The sequence below is a fragment of the Pseudonaja textilis genome, chromosome 11 (genome assembly GCF_049901715.1).
Source record: "Pseudonaja textilis isolate UNSWEBS1 chromosome 11, rPseTex1.2, whole genome shotgun sequence".
NCBI classification, from domain to species: Eukaryota; Metazoa; Chordata; class Lepidosauria; order Squamata; family Elapidae; genus Pseudonaja; species Pseudonaja textilis.
Genome location: NC_142000.1, coordinates 3,624,556 through 3,650,657, shown reverse-complemented (window position 1 = coordinate 3,650,657; position 26,102 = coordinate 3,624,556). Strand labels below are relative to the sequence as shown.

At 44.8% G+C, this 26,102-nt stretch overlaps 1 protein-coding gene across 6 annotated transcripts in view; it reads left to right on the top strand.

Moving 5' to 3' along the window:
* The window catches only part of CCDC102A (coiled-coil domain containing 102A), a 52,577-nt gene extending 27,956 nt beyond the window's left edge, over nt 1-24,621 (top strand). For 2 of the 6 annotated variants that reach the window (XM_087940425.1, XM_087940426.1), the window contains exons 5-9: nt 1,387-1,503; nt 3,786-3,995; nt 9,294-9,464; nt 14,770-14,873; nt 22,879-24,621. In XM_087940425.1, coding sequence (XP_087796551.1) covers nt 1,387-1,503; nt 3,786-3,995; nt 9,294-9,464; nt 14,770-14,873; nt 22,879-23,005 — 729 coding nt within the window. In that variant the 3' untranslated portion in view covers nt 23,006-24,621. Of the gene's footprint in view, nt 1-1,386; nt 1,504-3,785; nt 3,996-9,293; nt 9,465-14,769; nt 14,887-22,878 lie in introns of all 6 variants that reach the window. The other 4 variants (XM_087940427.1, XM_087940428.1, XM_087940429.1 and 1 more) reach the window with 3 other exon arrangements.
* Nucleotides 24,622-26,102: the final 1,481 nt, after the last annotated feature.

The following is a 26,102-nucleotide window of genomic DNA, read 5'->3' as shown; positions in this document are numbered from 1 at the left end:
AATCAGTTGTGATCTGAAGCCTTGGCCACTTGATGATCAGAGGTGGTATTCAGCTGGTTCTGACCAGTTCTGGAGAACCGGTAGCGGAAATTCTGAGTAGTTGACAGAACCGGCCAATCTCACCTCTGACTAGCCCCACCCCCATCTCTTCTCTGCCTTCTGAGTCCCAGCTGATTTGCTGGATCTTCTTTGTTGCCCTGCACAGGAGAACAGAGCTGGAAAGCAGGTTAGTGGGGTGGGCAGGGAAGGGGGATGTTGTAGTAATCTTCCCCTGCCACGCCCACCAAGCCACGCCCACAGAACTGGTAGTAAAAAAAAAAATTAATTCCACCACTGTTGACTATGTGTGGACTTCAACTCCCAGAATCCCCCCAGTAAGCTTGCTGGCTTGGGAATTTGGGGAGTTGAAGTTCACGCATCTTTGAGTGGACACATCTGAGAAACACGTGTCTAAACCTAGACTAACATCCAGTCTGGAGATGTTCGACAGAGGCACTTTCCTGTGTCTCCAAAGACTTTACACCTCAACCTTTCCCTGTTCTGCTTTTTCCGATTTGAATCCAAATCCCCAAATTACCCCCTTGGAAACATTTGGGAATTTGGATTCAAATTTCAACAGATAGTTTACAGCAGAGGTGTCAAACTAAAGGCCCCCAGGCCAGCAGGGTGTTTCTGGAGGCCCGGGAGTACTTTGGAAAGAAAGAAGAACAGGGGGAAAAAAAGTGCACCTTGAGCCTTTGTCAAATGTCCACCATGACCACAGCCAAAAACAGCCACCCCAAGCCCCCTGCCCTCTGAAGTCAAACATAACCCTGATGCGGCCCTCAAATGAAATTGAGTTTTACACACCTGGTTTACAGTATGGTCACTGATGGGTCGGTGACCATTACCAAGGTCTTGAAACTTCACGAATAAAGGCAGAGATGGGGTCTAAATGACAGAGGCTCAAGGATCTTGTCGTGAAGTACAACAAAATGACCATTTTTCAAACTGGTGATGTTCAGTGCAATATATCAGCGCAGGTGGACACAGTCGACCTCACAATGTGCCTATGAAACCACTTCTCTGTGGAAACATGTACACAACATAACGGCACGTTAGTCTTCTCTGCTTATTCAAACTAGGCAGACCTGTACACGTGCCCATTTAATGTATCTTGGGTTTTTTTTTTCCTCCTCCTCTTTCCCTCTCCTTTTCCTTCTCTTTCCCCTTTCTCCTTCTCTGCCACCCCTCCTCTTTCTTCTCCTCCCTAGTGCTACTACTATTTTGGAAGTCGGTGGGTGCAATCTAGCGGGGCCTCGGTTGCTGCAGACACAACATTGAATGTCCTCACTTTCTAATGCCCCAATCTGATCCGCCAAGACCGATGCTTTCTTTTCTCTCCAGCTGAACATCCTCAAGGAGATTCACCAGGATGAGCTGGGACGCATCTCTGAGGATCTAGAAGATGAACTGGGGGCTCGCTCAAGTATGGATAAGAAACTGGTGGAGTTACGGTCAGAGGTGAGGCTAAAGGGAAGAGTGAATTCGCTACTTGCTCATGGGCATCCTCTAAATGTCCTGTCATGCCCCTGCCAGAGTCTGAATCCGAGGAGCAAACCAGACTGCTGACAGGGAGTGCGGCTCCGTTGGCTGTGGAGGAGGCTGGGGAAGGGCAAAGTCCAGCTGGGAAGAGCAGGGGAGAGGTAGAACAAGGGAGAGGGAGTTCAGAGGAAGACCCAGGTCCACCCCCTCTTCATCCTAGGACGTGCAGGGAGGAACAGAGAAGAGAGCAATTTGGGTTGTGTGTGTTACGGGGGAGGAAAGGGCCCTGATTCCCTTCATTAGCCACAGGAGGGAAGACAGTTTGATAAGAAAGGCAAGCTGTATGCCGCAGGCTGATGGGAGCAAACGTGACTTTATCTTGTGTTGTCGTGGCTTATCTGTGTTCCTGGTGCCTTTCCCACTGTGTGAGTTTTGCCATGACTTCAAGTCTGAAATTCTTGCTCCTGCCATGCCAAACTAATTACTTCAGTTTGGCTTGATTGGACTTTAAATTACAGTTCCTATTGCTCATGTTTTGGACTTAATTTTCTGCAGTCAAAGGCATTTCCTGGGAGATTTTTTCTCCACCCAGAAGGTAACCTGAACATCAGGGGCAAAGTTGGAGATCATGAAGGGACTCTTATTGCTTATCTGACTGTGTTGCCTTTGCGTCATCACGTATCCTTTTGTCCCATTGAAGTTTAACGGCTGCTGAGTTCCATGGGTGCTAGTGCTTTAGAACTTGTGCCACTGAATTCTTAGGAGCTGAGGTCAAAGTGTTGCTCTAGGACAGAATTGCCCAACCTTTTTCGGTTGGCGGCCTGGAGCAGGGGAGGGCGGGAAAAGGGGATGGTTTCGTGGGGAGGGGCAGGTGTATGTGCGCGAGCACCTACAATGTTCGTGGTAACGCTCGCACTAGTGGGACCACAAGGCTGGGGCCATGCATGCGGACATGCACCCACCAGCCAGCCACTCATGTGGCCCAGTGCCAATTAGGCCATGGACCAGTTAGTGGGCTGTAGCCCACAGGTTTGGGACCCCTGATCTAGAACCTTAAACCTTTGACTTGGAGTTTGATTTGGGGTTTGGAGGAAGAAAGCGTTGGAAGTCTTTCGAGTCCAGATTTCAGCAAGAGATTTTGCTGCGTAAAGGTCAGAGCTGGCGATAGTTGGCCAACAGATCATGTACACCAAGGATCCCCCAACTCCCAAGTGTATGGACCGGCACTGGACGGTGGTATGACGGAAACTGGGCCACGCAAACAAGTGAAGCCCCATCCCTGGGATGCAGGCAGCACATGAAACCATGAAACCTCCTCCAGGTCCCCGGTGCTCCAAAGGTTGGGGCCACTGATGTAGACCATCGATGGATAACTCTTGGTCAGGAATCAAGTGTAGTTTCTTCTTTCTTCCCAGAGTCTGTTAGCTGTCCCCATCTCTCTTATTCTTGATCTACTCTTACCTCTGCAAAACGGATCCACAAGTAAGCCTTGTATGGGATAGAATTGTCCTGTTTACACCACAGAGCTAACCATTATTGAATTAATTAAAATTAACCAAGGTTAGCATGAGCTGAGAACATAGCTTTATCTCATAGTTCAATTATATTGGCCCAATTCAACTGGGACAACCAAGCACAAATGTTGTATGTATTTAGCCATTGTGGGCAGCCGTATGATTCATGGCTACCTTCGTAAGCATTCTTATATATCGACATTTAGGCCATTAATCCAATTAAGCATTGCATTTGTTAGTTAGAGAGAGTTTTTTTTCCTCCTGAATAAACTGTTCAAAGTCCATCAGAATAGAACTAGAAGGGACTTGGGAGGTCTTCTAGTCTAACCTTTTGCTCAAGCAGGAGCCCCTATAAAATTTGACACAAATGGCCATCCAGTTTCTTCTTAAAAGCCTCCAGTGGTGGAGCACCCACGGTGGCAAGCTGTTCCACTGGTTAATTGTCCTCCCTGTTAGGAAGTTCCTCCTTAATTCCGGGTTGATTCTCTCCTTGGCTTGTTTCCATCCATTCTTTCTTTCCTGCCTTCTGGTGCTTTGGAACATAATTTGACCTCCTCTTTTGGGGGGCAGCTCCTCAAATACTGGGACCCTGCTATCATGTCCCCCGTCCCCCCAGTCCCTCTTTTCTCTAGACTGGCCGTAGCTCTCAAAGGGCAGCTGCTCATTATGTGCTCCAGGGTGTCACGAGGAGCCCCACAGTCACACGGGGCTGCCGACCTCACACCCGCCTCTCTCCCCACGCCAAAGATGGAGCGTCTCCAGGTCGAAAACGCGGCCGAATGGGGCAAGCGAGAACGGCTGGAAACAGAGAAGCTGAATCTGGAACGGGAGAATAAGAAGCTGAAGGCCCAGATTGAGGACCTGGAGGAGATCCTGGCTCGGAAACGGAGGCAAACCACTTGCGCCCTTGACACGGATTTCAAGACCATCCAAACGGAGCTGTTCGAGAAGAATAAGGTAAGTCGGGTTCCAGTTTTGGTGGGGACTTGGGATGGGTGGATGCAGGCAACGCTTATCAGCCAAGAACCTGATTTGGATTCTGGATAGTACAGGCAGCCCTCGGGTTACGACAGTTCATTTAATGTTCGTGCAAAGTTACAACAGCACTGAAAACAGTGACTTATGACCGTTTTTCACACTTATCACCATTGAAAGCATCCCCCCATGATCACGTAATCAAAATTCAAACGGTGGGCAACTGGTTCATACTTATTGTCAAGGCTCCGTAGTGACCCCCATTTAAATCGTGAATCTCTAGCCAGATTTTCAAAGCTTCAAGAAAATTTATTAGGACTAAACATGCCGGTGCTACCTGGGTGTAGCCAACTCTGAGGCACATCATTCATTGTCACCCTGGACCCTGGTTTCCCTCCACCCCCTGGGTGTATCATAATTCCTATTCTCCAATGGGACACATCCATAGCCAAGAGTCATCAATCATGCTCTCCAGTTAGAATTTTGCATGGCAGAAACTTCAGTCACCTAGTTACAATCTTTGAAAACATTTATGGAATGCACTTTCGGTTTTGCAAGCTGCCCCACTACTCCCGCTTTCCGTTGGCAACTCTAAAAAGACCAGAAAAATATTTTAGGAGTTGACACTTATGACCATTGCTATGGCTCAAGGTTATGTGATCTCTTGTGATTTTCTGACGAGCAAAGTCAACGGGGAAGCCAGGCTCACTTAACAACGGTGTTACTAACTTAACAATTGCAGGGATTTACTTAACAACTCATTTAACAAATGTCTCACTGAGCAGCAGGAATTTGGGGCTCAGTTGTGGTCATAAGTAGAGGACTACCTGTACATTGGCATGGGAGTGGAGGGCAGCCTCCTCACAGTAGTGGGTGGGCTAGTAAAAAGGTTACATGAATCTCCTTTCTAATTACATATAATTTAAAATGAGTCAATATAACTCCTGTTGCTTGGGTCCCAGGTATTTCTGTAGGCCTGCTGGATCTTGAAATAATAAACTGCGTACATTCCCAAGGCTACTGATTAATCACTGTTTGGTTCTATTACAGTTGGGTGTGCAGTCAGCCAGATGTTTAGAATGGATTTGGTATTTTTAATCCGACTTCTCAGTCCTTTCCAAGGACTTGAGATAGGCAGGTGTGGTTGTTTGAGGGTATATAGATGATTAGGGAGGGGACTGGAGGCTAAAACGTACGATGAACGGTTGCAGGAACTGGACCTGGCTAGTCTAGGGAAGAGAAGGACCAGGGGAGACAGGATACCATCTTCCAGTATTTGAGGGGCTGCCATAGAGAGGAGGAGGGGGCCAAGCTGTTTTCCAAGGCACCTGAATAATGCCAGACAAGGAATAATGGATGGAAACTGAACAAGGAGAGATTCAACCTGGAAATAAGGAGAAACTTTCTGACAGTGAGAACAATTAACCACTGGAACAGAAGTTGCCTTCAAAAGTTGTGGGAACTTCATCATCACTGGAGGCTTTCAAGAAGAGGCTGGACTGCCATCTGTCAGAAATGGTGGAGGGTCTCCTGCTTGGGCTAGAAGACCTACAAGGTCCCTTCCAACTCTCTTAATCTGATAAAGAGGTATCCCACTGCCTTTTGCAATTGAGGGGTGGTTAATTTGTCTATGCCGATCTTATTCAAATGGTGCTCCAGGTATTTTTGGATTGTACCCAATGCCCCTAGTATACGATTGTTTGCACAGTCAGCCAGAAGTTTGGACTAGATTTGGCATTTTTGTCCACCTATCAAGTCCTTCTCAAGGTCGTGGGATTTGCAGATATTGTTGCTTGACGGTGTTCAAGGTCTTGTTGGAAGAAATATCCATATCTGGTTCAGTTCCAAGCTGGGAGAAAGACACTGGAAACATGGAGGCTGTTTAATGAAGCAGAACCACCTGGGTTTTGGGCAGCTGACCACACGGAGTTGGGAATGAGGGGCTTTTATACCTTCTCCTTGAGCTTCCTGTTCCTGTGCAAGAACATGTATTCTATTGGCTGTTGTCAGACTCCCATGGTGCCATATAGGGGTTGTGTAAGGGTCATAGCTGGCTCTGTGGGTTGTCTGAGCTAAGTTTGATTGAAGCCTGGAGGATGATGCAATGTCCCCAGGAGATGGTGAGTTCTGCTACTAGATGGTAGAGGGTTAATCCTATTATGTCCTGGAGGGTCAAGTCTTAATCCCATCCTCCTGGAGCTGAAGATCTTTTGTTTTGCAGATAGTATGGCCCAGGCTTTCTTAATGGGCACAAAATATCTGCTGGGGGCTATTAAGAGAGATTGGGGCTCTCTCTTTCTGTCTCCCCAAAAGCATGTTTCGCCATTTCTCCTTTAGGGAAATATAATATTCTACGTTTTTAATATTTCCTAAAACATTTCATTCTTCTGGGAGGGGATGGCATCCCACGGTCTCATCGCAGGATGCTAGCTGTTCCCAGCAAAGAGGCCTTTTGCAATTGACTGATGGGTATTTTGTCAAGAATGGTGATGTGATGGTGATGTGACCTTTCAAGTTGTAAATAATTCTGTAATCCAAGCATAGAACTTTTGTTTTGGGGCAGATATAGGTTTAAAAAAAGTGTGTGTCGGGGGTGGGGTGGAATCCATCAAAGTCAAAAGCAGCTCCTGATAATGACCTGGACATGGGCATATGGTTTTCTTGGCCATAAAACAGAAGCAATTTGTGCCTTTTCTTCTTCCAGTTTCTGACTTCCCAGTCTTGCCAAATTCTGGTGGTCTCCCATCCAACTCATAAACAGGTTCGGCTTTGCTTATTTGTTTCTATGATCCAGTTTTTTCTCCCTAATTATGAGGACCACAAGTCAAAAGTGCGTTTATTCCCATTTCAGGCAAAAAAAAAAATCTATATTGGGTTTCCATTCAGCAATAAGGGTAAATTGTCTTTTCTCTAAATCAATCACGTCAATTTAGCCATCTCTGCAAGTTGCATTATCTTCACCAACCATCCCTCCATTGTGGGTCAAACATTTTCAAATGTGGGTCACATCTTTTTTCTCCCCAAACATTCAAATTTTTTATTTAAAGCTTGGAAAGAATGTAAATGAAAAAAAAAAAAAAACTCATTTAGAAGAGAGAAGGGAACGATATTCAGAAATGCATTTCTAACTCTCAACAGCAGGGGGCAGTCAAACCTTACTATTGGGTGAAAAGGTTTTTTTTTATTTATTTATTTTTATTTTCAATTACTGGGTCTTGCAAAAGCAGACTTACTTTGTGGTACAGTGAATGCTGTTCTCCACCACACCCAATCCAGTGACATGAGAGAGGTGGGTCTTCAAAAAGCAACTGGACTGTTTTTTTTTCCTTGAGAAGGAAGAAGAAAATGTTGCGCTTCTCATCCACGAAGCCTCATCAGTTGTGATTTGGATGGTGGGGGAATGGAAGGATAGGTTCTGATGCAGGATTCAATCTGGGTCAGTCACCAAGACCAGAGATTTGGTGCGTTGTGGTTTGCCGGCAGCCTGTGCAGAGGGTAGCGGAATCGGACAATGGGGACGAAAGGGGACCAGTCAGGGAGTCTGGAGAAGACTTGGACGAGGGTCCTGCATCTGATGCAGAGATGGGGCCAGGACCATCTGGGAATTATGTGCTGCATTTGGAGCCTCCGGAGTCTGGCAGCAGCGAGGCAGAGGAGCAAGGGGAGCCTGTTCCCAGTGCGCGTATGTGCAGAGCTGCTAGAAGGCAAGAGCAGCTGAGACAAAAGGGGCAACTCGGGAGTAAGGCTGGGAGGTGATTGCCCCTCCCCTAAAGGGATCAAGGGCAGGCAAGGGTGACAGGAAGCAAAGTCATTCGTTCGGTTCAGATTCATTCTTGAAGCTCTTTGTACTTTGGTTGGTTTCTTTTCTAGTTCGTTGGACCCTTCTGTTATTGGCAGCACTTCTCAGGACAGAAAGGTGGATGCTTATCTCGAGGGACAGTTTGAGATTCATTACGGGCTGGGAATGAAAAGAATTCCCAGCATTGCAATAAAACAAGACTTGTTTTTAAAATGTGCGTGCGTAATTACAGTCTCGGAAGCCTTGGTCAGAACATAGTGGTCCTAGGAAGAATGATATCCCAATTCAACTCTTCCTATACCGGTAGTCCTCGACTTATGACCCCAAACTTGAGCCCAAAACTACTGTTGCTAAGCAAGATGTTTCTTGAGTTTTCCCCCATTTTACGACTTTTCTTGCCCCCGGTTGTTAAGTGAATCACTGTAGTTGTTACGGTAGTAACATGGTTGTTAAGTGAATCTGGCTTCCCCATTGACTTTCCTAAAAGGGGATCACTGCAACCGTCATAAATATGAACCAGTTGCCCACCATCTGAATTTTGATTACGTGATCATGGGGATGCTTTCAATGGTGATAAGTGTGAAAAATGGGTGTAAGTCACTTTTTTTCAGTACCTTTGAATGGACTCTAAACAAACTCTTCGTAAGTCGAGATCTACCTGTAGTCACCAGGAGTCAAGTTCATCAATTTAAGAGCTGCTTTCTTTATCCCAACGTTGGGATGGGTTGTGTTGTGGTTCTCCGGCAGCAGGTGAGGACGGCTGAGGTCTTGGAGAGTGAGGACTCAGATGAAGGGCCTGCATGTGATGCAGGGATGGGGCCAAGACCATCAGGGAGTGGAGCGCTGCCTTCAGAGATTGTGGGGGCTGTCAGCAGCAATGAAGAGGCCCCTGAGGAGCCTGTGCTCAGTATGCGTGTGCAGGGCTGCTTGAAGGAAAGAGCAGCTGCAGCAGCACGGGCAACTCGGGAGTAAGGCTGCAAGGTGATGGGCTCTCTCTTAAGGGATAAAAGCCAGCCAGAGAGACTGGGATTCTTTGCAGGAAGCAAAGAAGTTCTTTCACCTCCAAGTTCTTGTGGAAGTCCTGTCTATTTTGGTTTGTTTTCAGAGACTTTTGGTTTTGGATATTTCCCTGAAATTAATCTTGTGTTTTGGGCAGCCTTTCCCAACCTTGAAAGAGCTTGCTCTTATCTGGGACAATTAGTTTTAATGACTCTTTGCTGTGAATGCACAGAATTCACAGAGACGCATGAAAAAGGTTTGCTTTGATATATACTCCGTGTTTATTTGATTTGAACCAGGCTTGGGTCAGAACAGGTTGGCCAGCTAGAAGAGGGCAGAGGCGTTTCTCCATAAAGGAAGAATCTGCCTCCTGTTAGGTTGCATTCCAGGCAGGCATTCTACTTTGGGGGAAAGGGGGGGGGGGACACAAAGAAAGCCATCCCTCTTCCCCTCCCAGTCCGAGCTGGTCTTGTGTCCTTCAGGAGTTGGCTGACCTGAAGCACGTCCATGCCAAACTGAAGAAGCAGCACCAGGAGAAGATGGCCGAACTGGGCCACACCATCCGGCGTGTGGAGCAACACGAGGGAGAAGTGAAGAAGCTGCGGCTGCGGGTAGAGGAACTCAAGAAGGAGCTGGCCCAAGCGGAGGATGAGGTGAGTTTCCTTCTGCAACGTCGACTTGAGGGAGATCCCCAAATAGAGGAGAGCCCTTTGCCATCCCCTTTCTCATTCTTCCAGGGCCACCGCAAAGCCGAACCAGCCTCCTGTTCGGTCTGAAGGTGTGATGTTCCGGGGCATGGCGCAAAGGCAACAGTCAAATAAGCAAGAAGAGTCCCTTTATTATCTCCAACTTTGCCCCCACTGTCCCCATTGTTACCTTCGGCTGGAGAAAAACTCTCCCAGAAAGAGTCTTTAAGTGGAGGAAATTCAGTCCAAAACAAGATACATAGAGACTATAACTAAAAATCCAAACAAACCAAGCTGCAGTAATTAACTTGACAGGGCAGGAGAAGGACTTTCAGACTTGAAAGCACGGCAACATTCACACAGTTGGGAAGACACCAGGAACACAGATAAGCCATGATGATACCAGATAAACTCAGTATTTGCTCCCAACAACTTGCTGTGTGCAGCTTCCCTTTTTATACACCGTGTTCCCAGCTGCAGCTAACGAAGGGAATCAGGGCCCTTTCCTCCCCCATAAGCCACACAACCCACGTTGCTCCCTTCTCCGTTCCTCCCTCTGTGCCCTAGGATGAAGAGGAGGTGAGCCTGGGTCTTCCTTTGAACACCCTCTGCCTTGTTCTACCTCTCCCCTGCTCTGGACTTTGCCCTTCCCCAGTTTCTTCCACAGCCAATGGAGCCACACTTCCACTCCCTGTCAGCTGTTCGGCCTCCCCCTCTGAATCAGATTCCAACAGGTGTATGACAGAAGGGATTACGATCAGCTGTGCAAGTTGTGGATATTACAGCTTCACTTTCCAGATATTTGGACTAGATTTCTCTAGCCACCTTTTCAGAAGTGTCTTTTTTTCAAGTGGCAACTGGACTTTCTTGGTTTTTCCTCGAAGATGTTTCGCTTCTCATCCAAGAAGCTTCTTCAATATTCAGCTCTAAAGAAGCTCCTTAGATGAGAAGCAAAACATCTTCAAGGAAAAAACCCCAGAAAGTCCAGTTGCCTCTTGAAAAAGCACTTTTGGGACAACCATGACCTGGAGGACTGAGAATCTCCATAGACACCTTTTCAAAAAGCACCTGAATTTGACAAGACAGGCTAAGCGGTCTAGAATTTCAGGAATGGTGTTCTGCTTTTATGCTCCCAGTTGCTACTGGAGTAAGGCATCCATGCTGTGGCCAAGGACTCATGCCGGATTAACAAACTTTAAACAGATAATCAGAATTGGTTTGGCATGATCTGTTCTTAACAAACCTGTGCTGACTGCTAGATATTACTGTACTCGTTTCTAGATGTTGGCAGATCTGTCTTTTTTTTTATTATCTTTTCCAGTATCTTCCCAGGTATCAATGTTAGGCTGATTGGTCTATAGTTTCCTGGGTCTGTTTTTTTTCTCCTTTTTTGAAAATGGGAACCACATCAGCTCTTTTCCAGTCCTCTGGTAGTTCCCCGGTGCTCCAGGATTTTTGAAAGATATGGTGCAGTGGTTCTGAGATGACCTCTGCCAGCTCCTTTAAAACTCCGGGATGTGATCCATTAGGCCCCAGTGATTTATGTTCATCAAGATCAGGCAGGTCTTCTCTTACTATTTTTTTTACTTTTTGGTCCAGTTGCCATGCTTTAACCTTGTTAGATACTTTTGGCCTGGATGACTGAGTCTTTCATTTACATCTTGTCTTGAGCATCTTCTGCTGCCCAGAGATTCATTCATTCTGAACCGGTTATCCAGACCTTTCCGCAGCCTTGTGTTCTCTCTTTTGGAAAAGACATTTGCAAATCCTATGATCCTGCATGGCGTGTTTACAGGTAGCTCACAACTTACAACCATTTGCTTAGCGACTGTTCAGAGTTACAACAACGCTGACAAAAAATAACTTATCGCTGTTTTGCACGACATTATCCCTGTGGTCACGTGATCAAAATTTGGTCACTCGACAACTGGCTTGTATTCATGATCATTGCAGTGTCTCGGGGTCATGTGATGAGCAAAGTCAGATTCACTTAACAACTGTGTTGCTCACTTATAACAACTGCAGTGATTTAACTTAACAACTGTGGCAAGAAAGAACATAAAAAAGGGCAAAATTTATTTAACAACTTCCTTGCTTAGCCACAGACATCTTAGGCTCAACTGTGATCATAAGTCAAGAACTATCTGTAGTTCACCTGGCCGTAAAAGATGCTATCGCTTATTCTTAACCTCTTAATAGTGGTTGTTGGGTTTTGTTATGTTTTTTTGCTATTAATTATTTTCCCTTTAATATAGATCAGGAAGGCAAAATGTTTGCTCCAGACGCTGTTAGTCAGATACAGAAGCAATGAAATAAAGCCAAAAAACCAAACGAACATCAGGGTTAATTTTACCAAGCTCTGGTCATTATTGCCAAGGGAGACCCATTAAGTTCCATCTTCAGCTGTGTTGGAGAAAATGCACTTTTTTTATTCAGACGAATCTTCTCTTTGGCCCCTGAATTGCCTTGTCGTGCCCAATGCTGACTGTTCCTGAGGTTGAGCTTATTTTAATTGGCTTCTATTGATTCCGTGGAAATGCTTTCTCTTCTGTCTTTTTATGCCATTTACTGACGTCTAAGTACCGTATTGCGCTATTCATATTTTATGGTTTCTGGAATCACCATTTGAGATTGAGACCGGATGCGTATTGAGCAACGACGGATAGATTGAATCATCATAAATCCCATTGATTTCAGAAGGACCAACCCTCCCGGGGTTTTTAATGGTTGTCATGCACAAATTCTCTAGGCCAGAGGTCTCCAAACTTGGCCAAACTTTAAGAATTGTAGAGTTCAACTCCCAGAATTCTCCAGCCAGCCTAGTCAGAATAGAATTCTGGAAGTTGAAGTCCACAAGTCTTAAAGTGGCCAAGTTTGGGGACTGTTGCTCTAGGTGGTTCGGCTAGAGATGGGAGAGCATGCACACAGCGCGTAAAAGATGCTCCTAGCTAAAAGTTCCTCCTAAAATCAGCAAAGAGGTTGAGATTCTGGAAAGAGTGCGGAGAAGAGCAACCAAGAGGATGAGGGGACTGGAGGCTAAAACATACAATGGACAGTTGCAGAAACTGGGCCTGGCTAGTCTAGGGAAGAGAAGGACCAGGGGAGACAGGAGAGCGGTCTTCCAATATTTGAGGGGCTTCCCCAGAGAGGAGGAAGGGGTCAAGCTATTTTCTAAAGCATCTGAAGGCCAGACAAGGAATAGTGGATGGAAACTTATCAAGGAGAATAGTGGATGGAAACTGAACAAGGAGAATTAAGGAGAAATTTCCTAACAGTGAGAACAATTAACCAGTGGAACAAATTCCCTTCAGAAGTTGTGGGTGCCCCATCACTGGAGGCTTCTAAAAGGAGATTGGACAGCCATTTGTCCAGAATGGTATAGGGTCTCCTGCTTGAGCAAGGGGTTGGACTAGAAGACCTCCAAGGTCCCTTCGAGTTCTGTTATTCTGTTAGCTCAATTGGTGTTCTCCACCCATCTTTGGGAAGAGATTTGCGGGGTGGGGGGACTCCCTGAGGGCTGCTCTCAAGCCAGGAAAAAAAAAAGAGAGACAAAACGGATCCTGGATCCAATTTTGTCTGAGACAGTTTCATCTAAGAGTGATAAAAAAGAGGCATAAAATTGGACAAAAAGTGCTGGTTTCCATTACTGGCTGTCTTAAGTTCTGTGCAGCCATTTATTTAAAGTGACCTTGTTCTGAATCAGCCGAGTGCAGCCCTCGGTATTTCAATCCACCTTTTTATTGGACCTGCAAGGAGACAAGGTGGAAGAAGTCAAGGCTGCAGAAGGGGCCACTCGCCTGCCTTCTGTTGATGGGGCTCAGGTTCCATAAACCTGTGGCAAGATACAGATGGTCCTTGTCTTACAACAGTTCATTTAGTGACCGAAGTTACAGTGGCATCGGAAAAAAAAGAAGGAAATGGCCAGTTTTCATCCTTACAACTGTTGCAGCATCCCCAGGGACACATGATCAAAATTCAGGCGCTTGGCAGCTGACTCCTACTTATGACGGTTGCTGTGTCCCAGAGTCATGGGACTCCAACTTTCCGATAAGCAAAGTCAACGGGGAAGCCAAATACAGTTGACAACCATGTCGCTCATTGAACAGCTGCAACAATTCACTTAACAACTGTGGCCGGAAAGGTCATAGAGCGGGACAAAATTCACAGGGCAAATGTCTTACTTAGCAACAAAAAAAATTGGGCTCTATTGTGGTCGTAGCTCAAGGACTACCTGCCCAGGAAGTGTATAGTGGGGATATTATCCTTCCTAGCAGGGGTGGGATCCTACCAGTTCACACCCATTCGCTAGAACCGGTTGTTAACATTCTAAGCAGTTCGGAGAACCGGTTGTTAGAAGAAATTACTGTGAAGACCAGCTAGTGTGTCGGAAACCAGCAGCTCAGCTTCCCAGCGCATGCATGCACATGGGGAGAGCTGCTCTTCCATTTTTTCTGCACTCCTGCATGCCAAGACCAGCTGGCCAGTGCCCATGTACACACCAGAACCTAGAAGAGCAACGGGCGATGGCTGGCACGCCCAGAGAGATGACTCTGCATACCACTTCTGGCACACGTGCCATAGATTCGCCATTTCTGACAGATGGCCGCCCAGTCTCTTCTTGAAAGACTCCAGTGATGAAGTTCCCAGAACTTCTGAAGGCAACTTCTGTTCCAGGGGTTGATTGCTCTCCCTGTCAGAAAATTCCTTCTTATTTCCAGGTTGAATCTCTTCTCCTTGTTCAGTTTCCATCCATTATTCCTTGTCTGGCCTTTGGGTGCCTTGGCCTCCTCTTCTCTGGGGCAGCCCTTCAAATATTGGAAGACTGCTATCATGTCTCCCCTGGTGCTTCTCTTTACGAGACTAGCCCAGTTCCTGCAACTGTTCGTTGTATGTTTTAGCCTCCAGTCCCCTAATCATCCTGGTTGCTCTTCTCTGCACTTTTTCTAGAGTCTCAACATCTTTTTTTACATCGTGGTGACCAAAACTGGATGCAGTACTCTAGTTGTGGTCTTACTAAGGCTTTATAGAGTGGTATTTGTACTTCCCTTGATCTTGACTGTACCCCTCTGTTAATACAACTTAGGATTGCATTGGCTTTTTTGGCTGCTGCTGCACGCTGCTGGCTCCTATTTAGCTGGTTGTCCACTAAGACTCCAAGATCCCTCACAGTTACTGCTATTGAGCCTGGTTTCAGCCAGTCTATATGCGTACATAAATACACATAAAGGTACATCAATAAATCAAACAATGCTGTGGTCTTTGCCCCTTGCAGCTCGATGAGGCTCATAACCAGGCCCGCAAATTGCAGAGGTCGCTGGATGAGCAGACGGAACAGAGTGAAAATCTCCAAGTGCAGCTGGAACACCTGCAATCCAGGTACGGGGAAGAAGTAAGCAACCTCTACTTGCCCTATCCACAGACGGATGGAAAATATGGGAAGGAACGCAGGTAATCCTTGACTTATGACCATAATTGAGCCAAATAAAGCAGTCATTGAGTGAATGTAGCAGTCATTTTACCCAATGGGTATTTTTCACCAGAAACCAGAAGTAAAAACTGGAACCAACCCAAAAAAAAACCCCCATCAAAAATCACAGTCATGTGAATACAGGATGCTGCAATCTGCCATAAAGGTGAGCCGGTTGCCAAGCACTCAAAATTCAATCATATGATTGCGGAACTTCAAAATTGGGTTGCAAGTAGCATTTGGGGGTCTGTCATAAGTTTGGACTGTTGCTAAATGACCGGTCATAAGTCAAAGGCCACCTGTATCTCTCAGAAAATCTGATATTTTCCCCCCATTTCTAGATTCACAATTTGATCAGGTTACTTGTTTAGGAGAAGAATCTGAAAATAATTTGTGTGGAATTTTTACATCTATAGAGAAATGGCTTTCGTCCTCTAACACTCATCTGTACCTCTGCTATCCACCTTCTGTTCACCTTTAGCAAAACAGGCTTGGCCGTAAAAATAATTTAAAAACACAACATGTATTTCACACCTAAGACAAAAATGAGATGAGCCAGCATGAAAACGTTTTGTGATGGCCATAAATAACTTTACCTGTATAAAGCACCTTTTCTGAGGCCATTGGTAACTTCAAGTGACCAGTCATTAAGCGACCAGTCGTAAATCAATCCATAGCCCATTGCTTCTCGACGTCATTAACTTTATAAACTCTGTGGACTTCAATTCCCAGAATTCCCCAGCTAGCATGAAAAGTTGAATTCTGGGAATTGCTTAAAACTTTTGAAACTGAGAAACGCTGATCTAGTCCAATCTAGGAAACTCTTCACCTTCCCTTTGCTCCTCCTAAGAGAGAAGACCTACACGGTCCCTTCCAACTCTGTTAATCTGATTCATCTGTGCAGAGTAACCCTTACATAAAAAGAATATGCACAGGGAAATGGTTTATGAGAACAGTTATGAATAAATATACAGCCACACAGAGTTGAACAAGTTGTATTAATGTTTACTTGAAGAAATAGCACAGTCCAATAAACAGTCCATGTTATACACATTTTTAACAGTCCAGATATATCCAGTTTTTACAGCAGACAAATATCAAACCGTAATGCAATGGATAACCTTCGATATCAACAGAATATCAAAATAAACAGGGTTAGTCAGTATTGGTCCGTAGTCAGTAACACTATCAAGAGAGATCATCAGTGAAAAAGAGAATTAAACCATGATCTATAGCTCCCTCTTATGGCAACTTGTAGCATAATCAACCAACCAGAACACGGCATAATACATTACAGTATTTTTCCTTAAAGCTACAAACATATATATTTGTAGTTTATATGTTGTCAACCCAACTATGTTATTTACATATACATAACAATAATAATAAAAGTCAGGCTGAAACAGACTGACTGTTATCAATTTTCCTTTACAGACCAACATAACGTAGCTTGTATCCTGGTCTCCATTTCTAGCACAGCTTCTGGTTCCTCCACCACCACCATCTCCTCCTCCTTCTCCTCCTCCTCCTCCTGTTCTTCCACTTTTAAAATATTTATTGCTCTTGGTTCTCAGCTTCCAATTTTGTTCCCTTCTCAGGAACTCCAAACCAATTAAAAGAAAAACCTCCTCCCAGAAAACTCCTGCTAATTTGTGAGCTGAACACAACATGCAAATTGGCTGCGGCTATAATTAGAGAGGAGAGGAAGGAGAAGTGTGAGGGGGGGTTGCTCCGAAGAGCCATGGTTGGGCAAAAGAGGGCATCTTGGCAAGAAGATGCCACATGGGCTCTGGAGAGGAGAGCCAGCCAGGTGGGGCCACAGTCTCCTGGATGGACTGGGATGGAGGGCAGGTATCATGTTGGGTCCAGGAGAGAAACGAGGTCAGGCAGAAGATATTCATGCTGGATCAGCAAGCCATCTTTTGTCTTTCCCAAATTTAATATTGTTTTTAATTGTATAAAATACCAAAAAAAAAAAGAAAGAAAATGGGAAATTAAGGGAATGGGGAAAGTGGGGTGTGAAATACAAGGGGGAAGAGAAAAAGAAAGAAAAGGGGGCATTGACCTCCAACTCTTCCTAGCACAGTACCAGATAAACACACTCCAACCTCCACTTTTGGCTTTTACCCATTGATATGTAACTAGCCATTTCTGTAACACCAAATCTTTCTAATCAACAAAACCAAGATCAAAATTTCGTGTTTTTTATCTTCACAAGCACAAATTCCAGAAGTGGTGTAGGGCATCCTGCCTAAGCAGGGGGTTGGACTAGAAGACCTGCAGGGTCCCTTCCAACCCTGTTACTCTATTCCATTCCATTCTCTATTCTGATTGCTATTCTATTCTACTCTGTTTTCTATTCTACTCTATTTTCTATTCTGATTGCTATTCTATTCTACTCTATTTACTATTCTACTCTATTTTCTATTCTGATTACTATTTTATTCTGTCCTATTTTCTATTCTATTTTCTATTCTGATTGCTATTCTATTCTACTCTATTTACTATTCTACTCTATATTCTATTCTGATTACTATTTTATTCTGTCCTATTTTCTATTCTATTTTCTATTCTGATTGCTATTCTATTCTACTCCATTTTCTATTCTATTCTGTTTTCTATTCTGATTGCTATTCTTTTCTATTCTATTTTTGATTCTGATTACTATTCTATCCTATTTTCTATTCTATTTTCTATTCTGATTGCTATTCTATTCTACTCTATTTTCTATTCTGATTGCTATTCTACTCTATTTTCTATTCTATTCTATTTTCGATTCTGATTGCTATTCTATCCTATTTTCTATTCTATTCTGTTTTCTATTCTACTCTATTTTCTATCCTGATTACTATTTTATTCTGTCCTATTTTCTATTCTATTTTCTATTCTGATCGCTATTCTATTCTACTCTATTTACTATTCTATTCTATTTTCTATTCTGATTGCTATTCTTTTCTATTCTATTTTTGATTCTGATTACTATTCTATCCTATTTTCTATTCTATTTTCTATTCTGATTGCTATTCTACTCTATTTTCTATTCTATTCTATTTTCTATTCTACTCTATTTTCTATTCTCATTACTATTTTATTCTGTCCTATTTTCTATTCTATTTTCTATTCTGATTGCTATTCTATTCTACTCTGTTTTCTATTCTATTCTATTTTCTATTCTGATTGCTATTCTACTCTATTTTTGATTCTGATTACTATTCTATCCTATTTTCTATCCTATTTCCTATCCTATTCCCTATTCTATTCTATTCTATTTTCTATTCTATTCTGTATCCAAATTTTGAGGAACGCCATCAGAGAAGAGGGACATTCTGGGTTTTCCTGTGTGCCGGAGGAGAGGAAATCAACCAGGGAAGAGCTAAATCTTTCTCCTCCTTTTGACCTACTCGCGCTGACCTCCCAGATGCGGAGCTTCAGCGAACGCTCTCTTCTGTTCAGCATCTTCGCTGATTTTCTCCTTCCATGCCTGGCTGTTCAGAGGCAGCAAATTCATAACACTTACCTAGCTCTTTATCAGAGTGAGCAATTCAAGGCACTGGATTAGAAACCGGGAGATGGCGAGTTCTGGTCCTGTCTGAGGCACCTCGCCAACTGAGGGACCTTGACTAGTCCCCATCTCTCCGCCCTGGGAAGAAGAAGGTCAGGGCACGCCCAGGGTCCCAAAACCTGGCCAAAAAGAGGGGCTTCAACTCCCATAATATCCCTCCAGGCTCTGTTCTGAATGAAGGGGAAAATTTCTGACAGTGACAACACTCAACCAGTGGAATGACTTGCCTTCAGAAGTTGTGGGAGCTCCGTCATTGGAGGTTTTAAGGAAGAAATGGGAGAGCCATCTGTCTCAAATGGTAGAGGGTCTCCTGCTTGAGCAAGGGGTCAGACTAGAAGACCTCCAAGGCCCTTTCCAACTCTATTATTCAGAATGGAATAGAATAGAATGGAATAGAATACTACAAAATGGAACAGAACAGAACAGAATAGAATAGAACAGAACTGAACAGAACAGAACAGAACAGAACAGAACAGAACAGAACAGAATAGAATAGAATAGAATAGAATAGAATAGAATAATGGAACCATGGAATGGAATAAGGAATGGAACGGAACAGAACAGAACAGAACAGAACAGAAGCTGGAAGGGACCTTGGAGGTCTTCTAGTCCAGCCCGCTGCTCAAGCAAGAGAACCTATACCATCTCAGACATGGCGGGGGTTTTTTTAATCACTACCCCCACCCAGCTTCCTCAGCCAATTCTCTTGTGCCCGCTGTCCTTTTGTTGGAAGTACACAACGGGCAGCCCCTCTTGCGCCTGGAGGGGCAGGAGAACGTTGTGCGTCTGAAGGACTCTCCACCCAGGAAAAGAGAGAAAAACGGGGCTGGTGTGGAAGAGGCAGGACGGAGAGGCAGGCCCGCTCTGAGCAAAGTGCCTTTAAGAGATACTTTAATTTTATGGCCTTTTAGGAAAGGGTTTTCTTTCTTTCTTTCTTTCTTTCTTTTTTAATTTGGATGTGTGCTTCTCTAGCAATAAAACACTGAAATGTCTGTCAGACAGATCGATTCTGCTCCGTGGAAAAGAAGAGGCAGCTGGTTCTATCTCTCTCTCTCTCTCTCTCTCCTTTTTTTTTTCTCCTTTCTTGCAAAGAAAAGAGGGAGGAGGAGAGGGAGGATATAATTTTTATCTTCTTATGTTTTATTGGGGAGGCCGCCATTAAATCAAAGGAGAATAATGGAGCCTTCCTCGGCACCCCCTCTGAGAGATCCCACCACCGCCCCCACCTTAAATAATGCATGCTTTTTCCAGTAAAAAGCAGCTGAAGTCAGGTAGCTGCGCCCGAGAGAATGCAAGGCGAGGGCTCTCTCTCCATTCAGGCTTCGTGGCTTTGGATTGGAAACCCCGCACATAAATTTCCTCCGGGTGAAACTTAATGCTGGGAAGATCAGGCAGCTCACAATGCTGAGAATGCCCAATTGAGGAGCCCAGCCGGATGAAGGCCTGGAGTCTAAAACATAGGAAGAAGGGAGGCAGGGATTGGCTATGGCTAAGTCTAGGGAAAAGAAGGACTAGGGGAGACATGAGAGCAGGATCCCAGAATCTGAGGGGCTGCCACAAAGAGGAGGGGGTCGATTTATTTTGCAAGGCACCAGAAGGCCGGGAGAAGAAGCAAGGGATGGAAACTAATCAAGGAGAGAAGCAACCTGGAATTAAGGACGAACCTTCCTAACAGGGAGGACAATTAGCCAGGGGAACAGAAAAGTTGCCTCCGGAAGTTGTGGGTGCTTCATTACAGAAGGTTTTTATAAGAGACTGACAGGCATTTGTCTCAAATTGTATAGGGTCTCCTACATGAGCACAGGGCTGGAATAGGAATGGAGTGGAGTGGAAGAGAAGGGAAGGGAAGGGAAGGAAAGAGGGAAGAGGGAGAATAGGAGAGAAGAGAAGAGGGAATAGGGAAGAATAGGAGAGAGAGAAGAGGGAATAGGGAAGAATAGGAGAGAAAGAATTGAAGAGAAGAGAAGAAAAGAGAAGAGGAGGGAATAGGGAAGAAGAGGAGAGAAGAGAAGAGGAATAGGGAAGAATAGAGAGAAGAGAATTGAAGAGAAGAGAAAAGAGAAGAGAAGAGGAGGAAGAGAAGAGAAGATGAGGGAATAGGGAAGAATAGGAGAGAAGAGAAAAGAGAAGAGAAGAGGGAAGAGAAGAGAAGAGGAGGGAATAGGGAAGAATAGGAGAGAAGAGAAAAGAGAAGAGAAGAGAAAAGAGAAGAGAAGAGGAGGGAAGAGAAGAGAAGAGGAGGGAATAGGGAAGAATAGGAGAGAAGAGAAAAGAGAAGAGAAGAGGAGGGAAGAGAAGAGAAGAAGAGGGAATAGGGAAGAATAGGAGAGAAGAGAAAAGAGAAGAGGGAAGAGAAGAGAAGAGGAGGGAATAGGGAAGAATAGGAGAGAAGAGAAAAGAGAAGAGAAGAGAAAAGAGAAGAGAAGAGGGAAGAGAAGAGGAGGGAATAGGGAAGAATAGGAGAGAAGAGAAAAGAGAAGAGAAAAGAGAAGAGAAGAGGAGGGAAGAGAAGAAGAGGAGGAGGAATAGGGAAGAATAGGAGAGAAGAGAAAGAAGAAGAGAAGAGAAGAGGAGGAATAGGGAAGAATAGGAGAGAAGAGAAGAGGAGGAATAGGGAAGAATAGGAGAGAAGAGAAGAGGAGGGAATAGGGAAGAATAGGAGAGAAGAGAAGAGGAGGAATAGGGAAGAAGAGAAGAGAAGAAGAGGGAATAGGGAAGAATAGGAGAGAAGAGAAAAGAGAAGAGAAGAGGGAAGAGAAGAGAAGAGGAGGGAAGAGAAGAGAAGAGGAGGGAATAGGGAAGAATAGGAGAGAAGAGAAGAGGAGGGAATAGGGAAGAATAGGAGAGAAGAGAATTGAAGAGAAGAGAAAAAGAAGAGGAGGGAAGAGGAGGGAATAGGGAAGAAGAGGAGAGAAGAAGAGGGAATAGGGGAGAATAGGAGAGAAGAGAATTTGGAAGCTCGCCCTTATCTACATTCTATATCTTTTTTCATACATTCGCCCATTCTGCATCTTTTTCGTGCCTTCCTAATTGCATTGCCTCCGAGCCACATGCATGTACATTGAATGGCTGCAAGTATCTGCATTAGACTTTTATTTATAAATAACAAACCTCCAGGGAGACATAAATCCTTCCACCTGCCAACCCTCCCGCTATCCTGTTCCTTGAAGGCATCAAGGGTTGACATTCCATTGTCATCTAATGGATTCAGGGGAAAGTTTGGTTTAATCAAAAATTGTGTTGGGGGCTGGAGGCAATTGTCCAGATGCAACTTGATCAGCCAGTTACACCCTCTAAATTGGATGACATTTAAATATAAAGGAATAGTTTTGGAAGCAAGTGGGCCCCAATCTATTTATATCTTTTTAATCTTTTCATGGGAAGGACTGGCTTCTTTTCGAGCATTTAAAGCCATGTTTCTCAACCTTGGCAACTAGAATAGAACAGAGTAGAGTAGAGTAGAGTAGAGTAGAGTAGAGTAGAGTAGAGTAGAGTAGAGTAGAGTAGAGTAGAGTAGAACAGAACAGAACAGAACAGAACAGAATAGAATAGAATAGAATAGAATAGAATAGAACAGAGTAGAACAGAGTAGAACAGAGTAGAGTAGAATAGAACAGAACAGAGTAGAACAGAGTAGAGTAGAACAGAATAGAATAGAACAGAATAGAACAGAACAGAACAGAACAGAGTAGAACAGAATAGAATAGAACAGAGTAGAGTAGAGTATAGAATAGAACAGAACAGAACAGAGTAGAACAGAACAGAATAGAATAGAACAGAGTAGAGTAGAGTAGAATAGAACAGAACAGAGTAGAACAGAATAGAACAGAATAGAATAGAGTAGATTAGAGTAAAACAGAGTAGAACAGAATAGAACAGAATAGAATAGAGTAGATTAGAGTAAAACAGAGTAGAACAGAACAGAACAGAATAGGAAGGGAGCTTGGAGGTCTTCTAGTCCAGCCCCCTGTTCAAGTGGGAGAATCTATACCATTTCAGCTTGGTGGCACTCGTGTCGGGGGCGCCTGTGGCACAAGCGCTCTGCCAACGGAAATGGGCTCTCGAGTTCCATTTTTGGCCACGACAGCCTCCTGCAGCCTCTGCCACTGAAAATGGAGCCTCCCTCCAAGCTCCATTTATCAAATCTAAGCACCCTGTGGGCCAAATCCAGCCCACAGGCCTTAAGTTTGACACCCCTGCCCTTGATGAAGCTTTAGATGATCCAGGATGACTGTTCTTAAATAATTACTCCTCTTTGGGCACCAGTGCTTGCTTTCCCATCTGCTTAGATGTAATTGTCAAAATACATGCTAAAATATCTAAGGAGGCTTCTTCTCTGTTCTGTGGGACAGACTTCGACGGCAGCAGAACCTCCCTCTCTTTGGGAAGATCCGTGGGTCACGCTTTGGTCCGGATGAGCCCAGAGATTGTACCAGCGACTTGGATGAAGACGAAGACTTGAAAATCCAAGTTCCGTAGCAGCTGGTTGTCCAGGTCTGGAGTTACTGAAGGGTGCATCTTAAAAGGGCAGGAAGTTGTGGAGCTGAGCCCAGTAGCTCTTGGGAGCAGATCGTTCCTCGTCCTACCTTAGAGCCTCTTCTTTCACCTGACTTGAAGGATGCTCAAAGAGCTCTAGACAGATGGCATCAGCTGTCATGCACTGGCCTTCACCAGAAGAAGATTTGGGGAGACGTTCTGAGAAACTTTCCTGAAAGTCATACCCCCGTTTCTCCTTTTTCTTCTCCCAGTTCAACCTCAATCCATCAAACACCTCTGTGATGACCCAAAGGGGCCAAGGCAACACAGATAATTAAGAAGAGTCCCTTTATTATCTCCAACTTTGCCCCCAATGTCTAGGTTACCTTCAGGCTGGAGATAAACTCTCCCAGGAACGGCCTGTAATTGCAGAAAATTTCGTCCAGGGTCAACACCAACTATAACTTGAAATCCAAACAAGTCAAACGGAAGTAATTAGTTTGGCAGGGCAGGAGCAAGAATTTCAGACTTGAAAGCAAGGCAAAACTCACAAGTTGAGAAGACACCAGGAACATGGATAAGCCACGCCGATACAAGATAAAGTCACGTTTGTTCCCAACAACCTGCTACATGCAGCTTGCCCTTTTTATACACTGTGTTCCCAGCTGCAACTATGAAGGGAATCAGGGCCCTTTCCTTCCCCATAAGCCACGCAACCCACATTGCTCTCTTCTCCTTTCCTCCCTGCGTGCCCTAAGATGAAGAGGGGGTGGGTCTGGGTCTTCCTCTGAACTCTCTCTCCCTTGTTCTACCTCTCCCCCTGCTGTGCCCAGCCGGACTTTTCCCTTCCCCAGTTTCCTCCTTCCTTCTCAGATTCGGACTCTGACAGGGGCATGACATCTCTGAGGCTAACAAGAGCAAAATACTATATGCTTTACGTAACCCAAAGCAGTTCAAATCATCTCCTCCTGGCATAAAGAGAGCAAGTTTAACCACACCTCGATGGCCCAAATTTCTCTCCCACTTAAAGTTTCTGCAAATGCTACTTTCCTTGAACTTAGTTGTGTGCAATTCTAATTCTTCAGATCAGTGATTTGGGGATGAGCTCACCTGATACCGCAGGCCAAGGAGGGAGGCCAAATGTGGGAGAGAGCAAGTCAAGTTCTCCGTCAACAAAGGTGACACTGAGTCCATCACCAAACCAATCATTTCAAGATCTTCTGACATACCTATCCCTCTGAATCTCGTGAGGTCCGAAGAAAAGGCAACCGAAGCATCAGAAAATCCTAGAGGTGGATTTTTCCATCTTGTTAGCCTCTGTGTGTGTGTGTGTGTGTGTGTGTGTGTGTGTGAATATATACATTTTGTATGGTAACATTGAACTCACCGTGAAATTCCTGCCTACCTACAGGAGAAAAGTGAAGAGTGAATTCTTGATGTGCTGTGTCTCAAAGGTGCTTCTTTTCAAAAGGCAAACGGTTTGAGTTTTTTGGTTTTTTGAGGATGGAGAGGACCTTTTGCTTCTCATCCCAGAAGTTTCATCTGCTGTGTGATGATGAAGTCATCAGACAGATGAAGCTTCTTGGATGAGGCATGAAACTTTTTCTTCTTTCACAAAACACCGGTTCAGTTCATTTCCGAGACAATTATGACCTGGATGAATGAGAATCTCTATAAACATTGACATGCTATATGATCAACCATCTGCTTTTTTGCCAAACGATCTAAACTATCCATTTGTGGTGGAAGGGGCAATGGCATATCCATTTCTTTCCCAGCTGATGCTTCTCCAGATGTTACTGAGAGCCTCCAGTATTAAACCATGGTTTATGTGGCTTTCCCTAACAGGCTGCCCTCCAGGTCATCGCCTTCTCTTCCTCCTTCCCAGGTATTTTACATCAACATGAGTCAGTGGTGGGATTCAAATTGTTTTACCACCCATTCAGTGGGCGTGGCGCAGGGTTCCTCACACCAGCTGGTCATAAGTTACTTTTTCAGTGCCGTAACTTTGACAAATGGTTGTAAGCCAAGAACTAGCTGTACCTACATCTGACCAGAGGTGCTATTCAAGCAGATTCTAAAGAACCGGTAGCGGAAATTGTGAGTAGTTTGGAGAACCGGCCAATCCCACCTCTGACTGGCCCCGCCAACCCCATCTCTTCTCTGCCTCCTGTTGAGTCCCAGCTGATCGGCTGGGTCTTCTTTGGTTGCCCTGCAGAGGAGAACAGAGCTGGAAAGCAGGTTAGTGGGGTGGGGAGGGAAGGGGGATTTTGCAGTATATCCGTCCCCTGCCACGCCCACCAAGCCACGGCCACAGAACCGTTATTAAAAAAAATTGAATCCCACCACTGACCTCAAGGACACCTTTGGAGGGCTGGAGAAGGAGTCCTGGAGGCCAAGACCTTCTTTTGTGCACAGGACTCAATCATGCTAACTAAACATGTCTTGACAGCTTGCAAGGTGCTTTCTTCACACAAAAAGTCTGATCGTAAAATCTGGAGCTCCAACTAGCTCAGCAGGGCAACTCACAAATGGGGCAGACCCGCCTGATAGTTTAACCCCAAGAGTGAGGAAGCTCTCACGGGGGGGGGGGGTCATTTTGCAGGATCACAGAGTAAATAAACAATTTGATCACCGCCAAAGTTTTACCTACGTAAGTTTTTGATCCACGTCATAAATTTCAAATGAAAAGTGGTGAGAATCAATTTTGTTTTTGTTTTTTACTATTGGTTCTGTGGGCGTGGCTTGGCTTGGTGGGCGTGGCAGGGGAAGGATATACTGCAAAATCCCCCTTCCCTCCCCACCCCACTAACCTGCTTTCCAGCTCCGTTCTCCTGTGCAGGGCAACCAAAGAAGGCCCAGCCGATTAGCTGGGACTCAACAGGAGGCAGAGAAGAGATGGGGGTGGGGCCAGTCAGAGGTGAGATTTGCTGGTTCTCCCAACTACTCGAAATTTCCACTACCAGTTCTCCAGAACCGGTGAGAACCGGCTGAAAACCACCTCCGAATGAAAGCTGAGGAACACTTCCAAGAAAGCGGCGCTCCCTGTAGAATGATTGCTTAACATCTCTATCCCTTCCCAGTTCCACTCCTACCTACT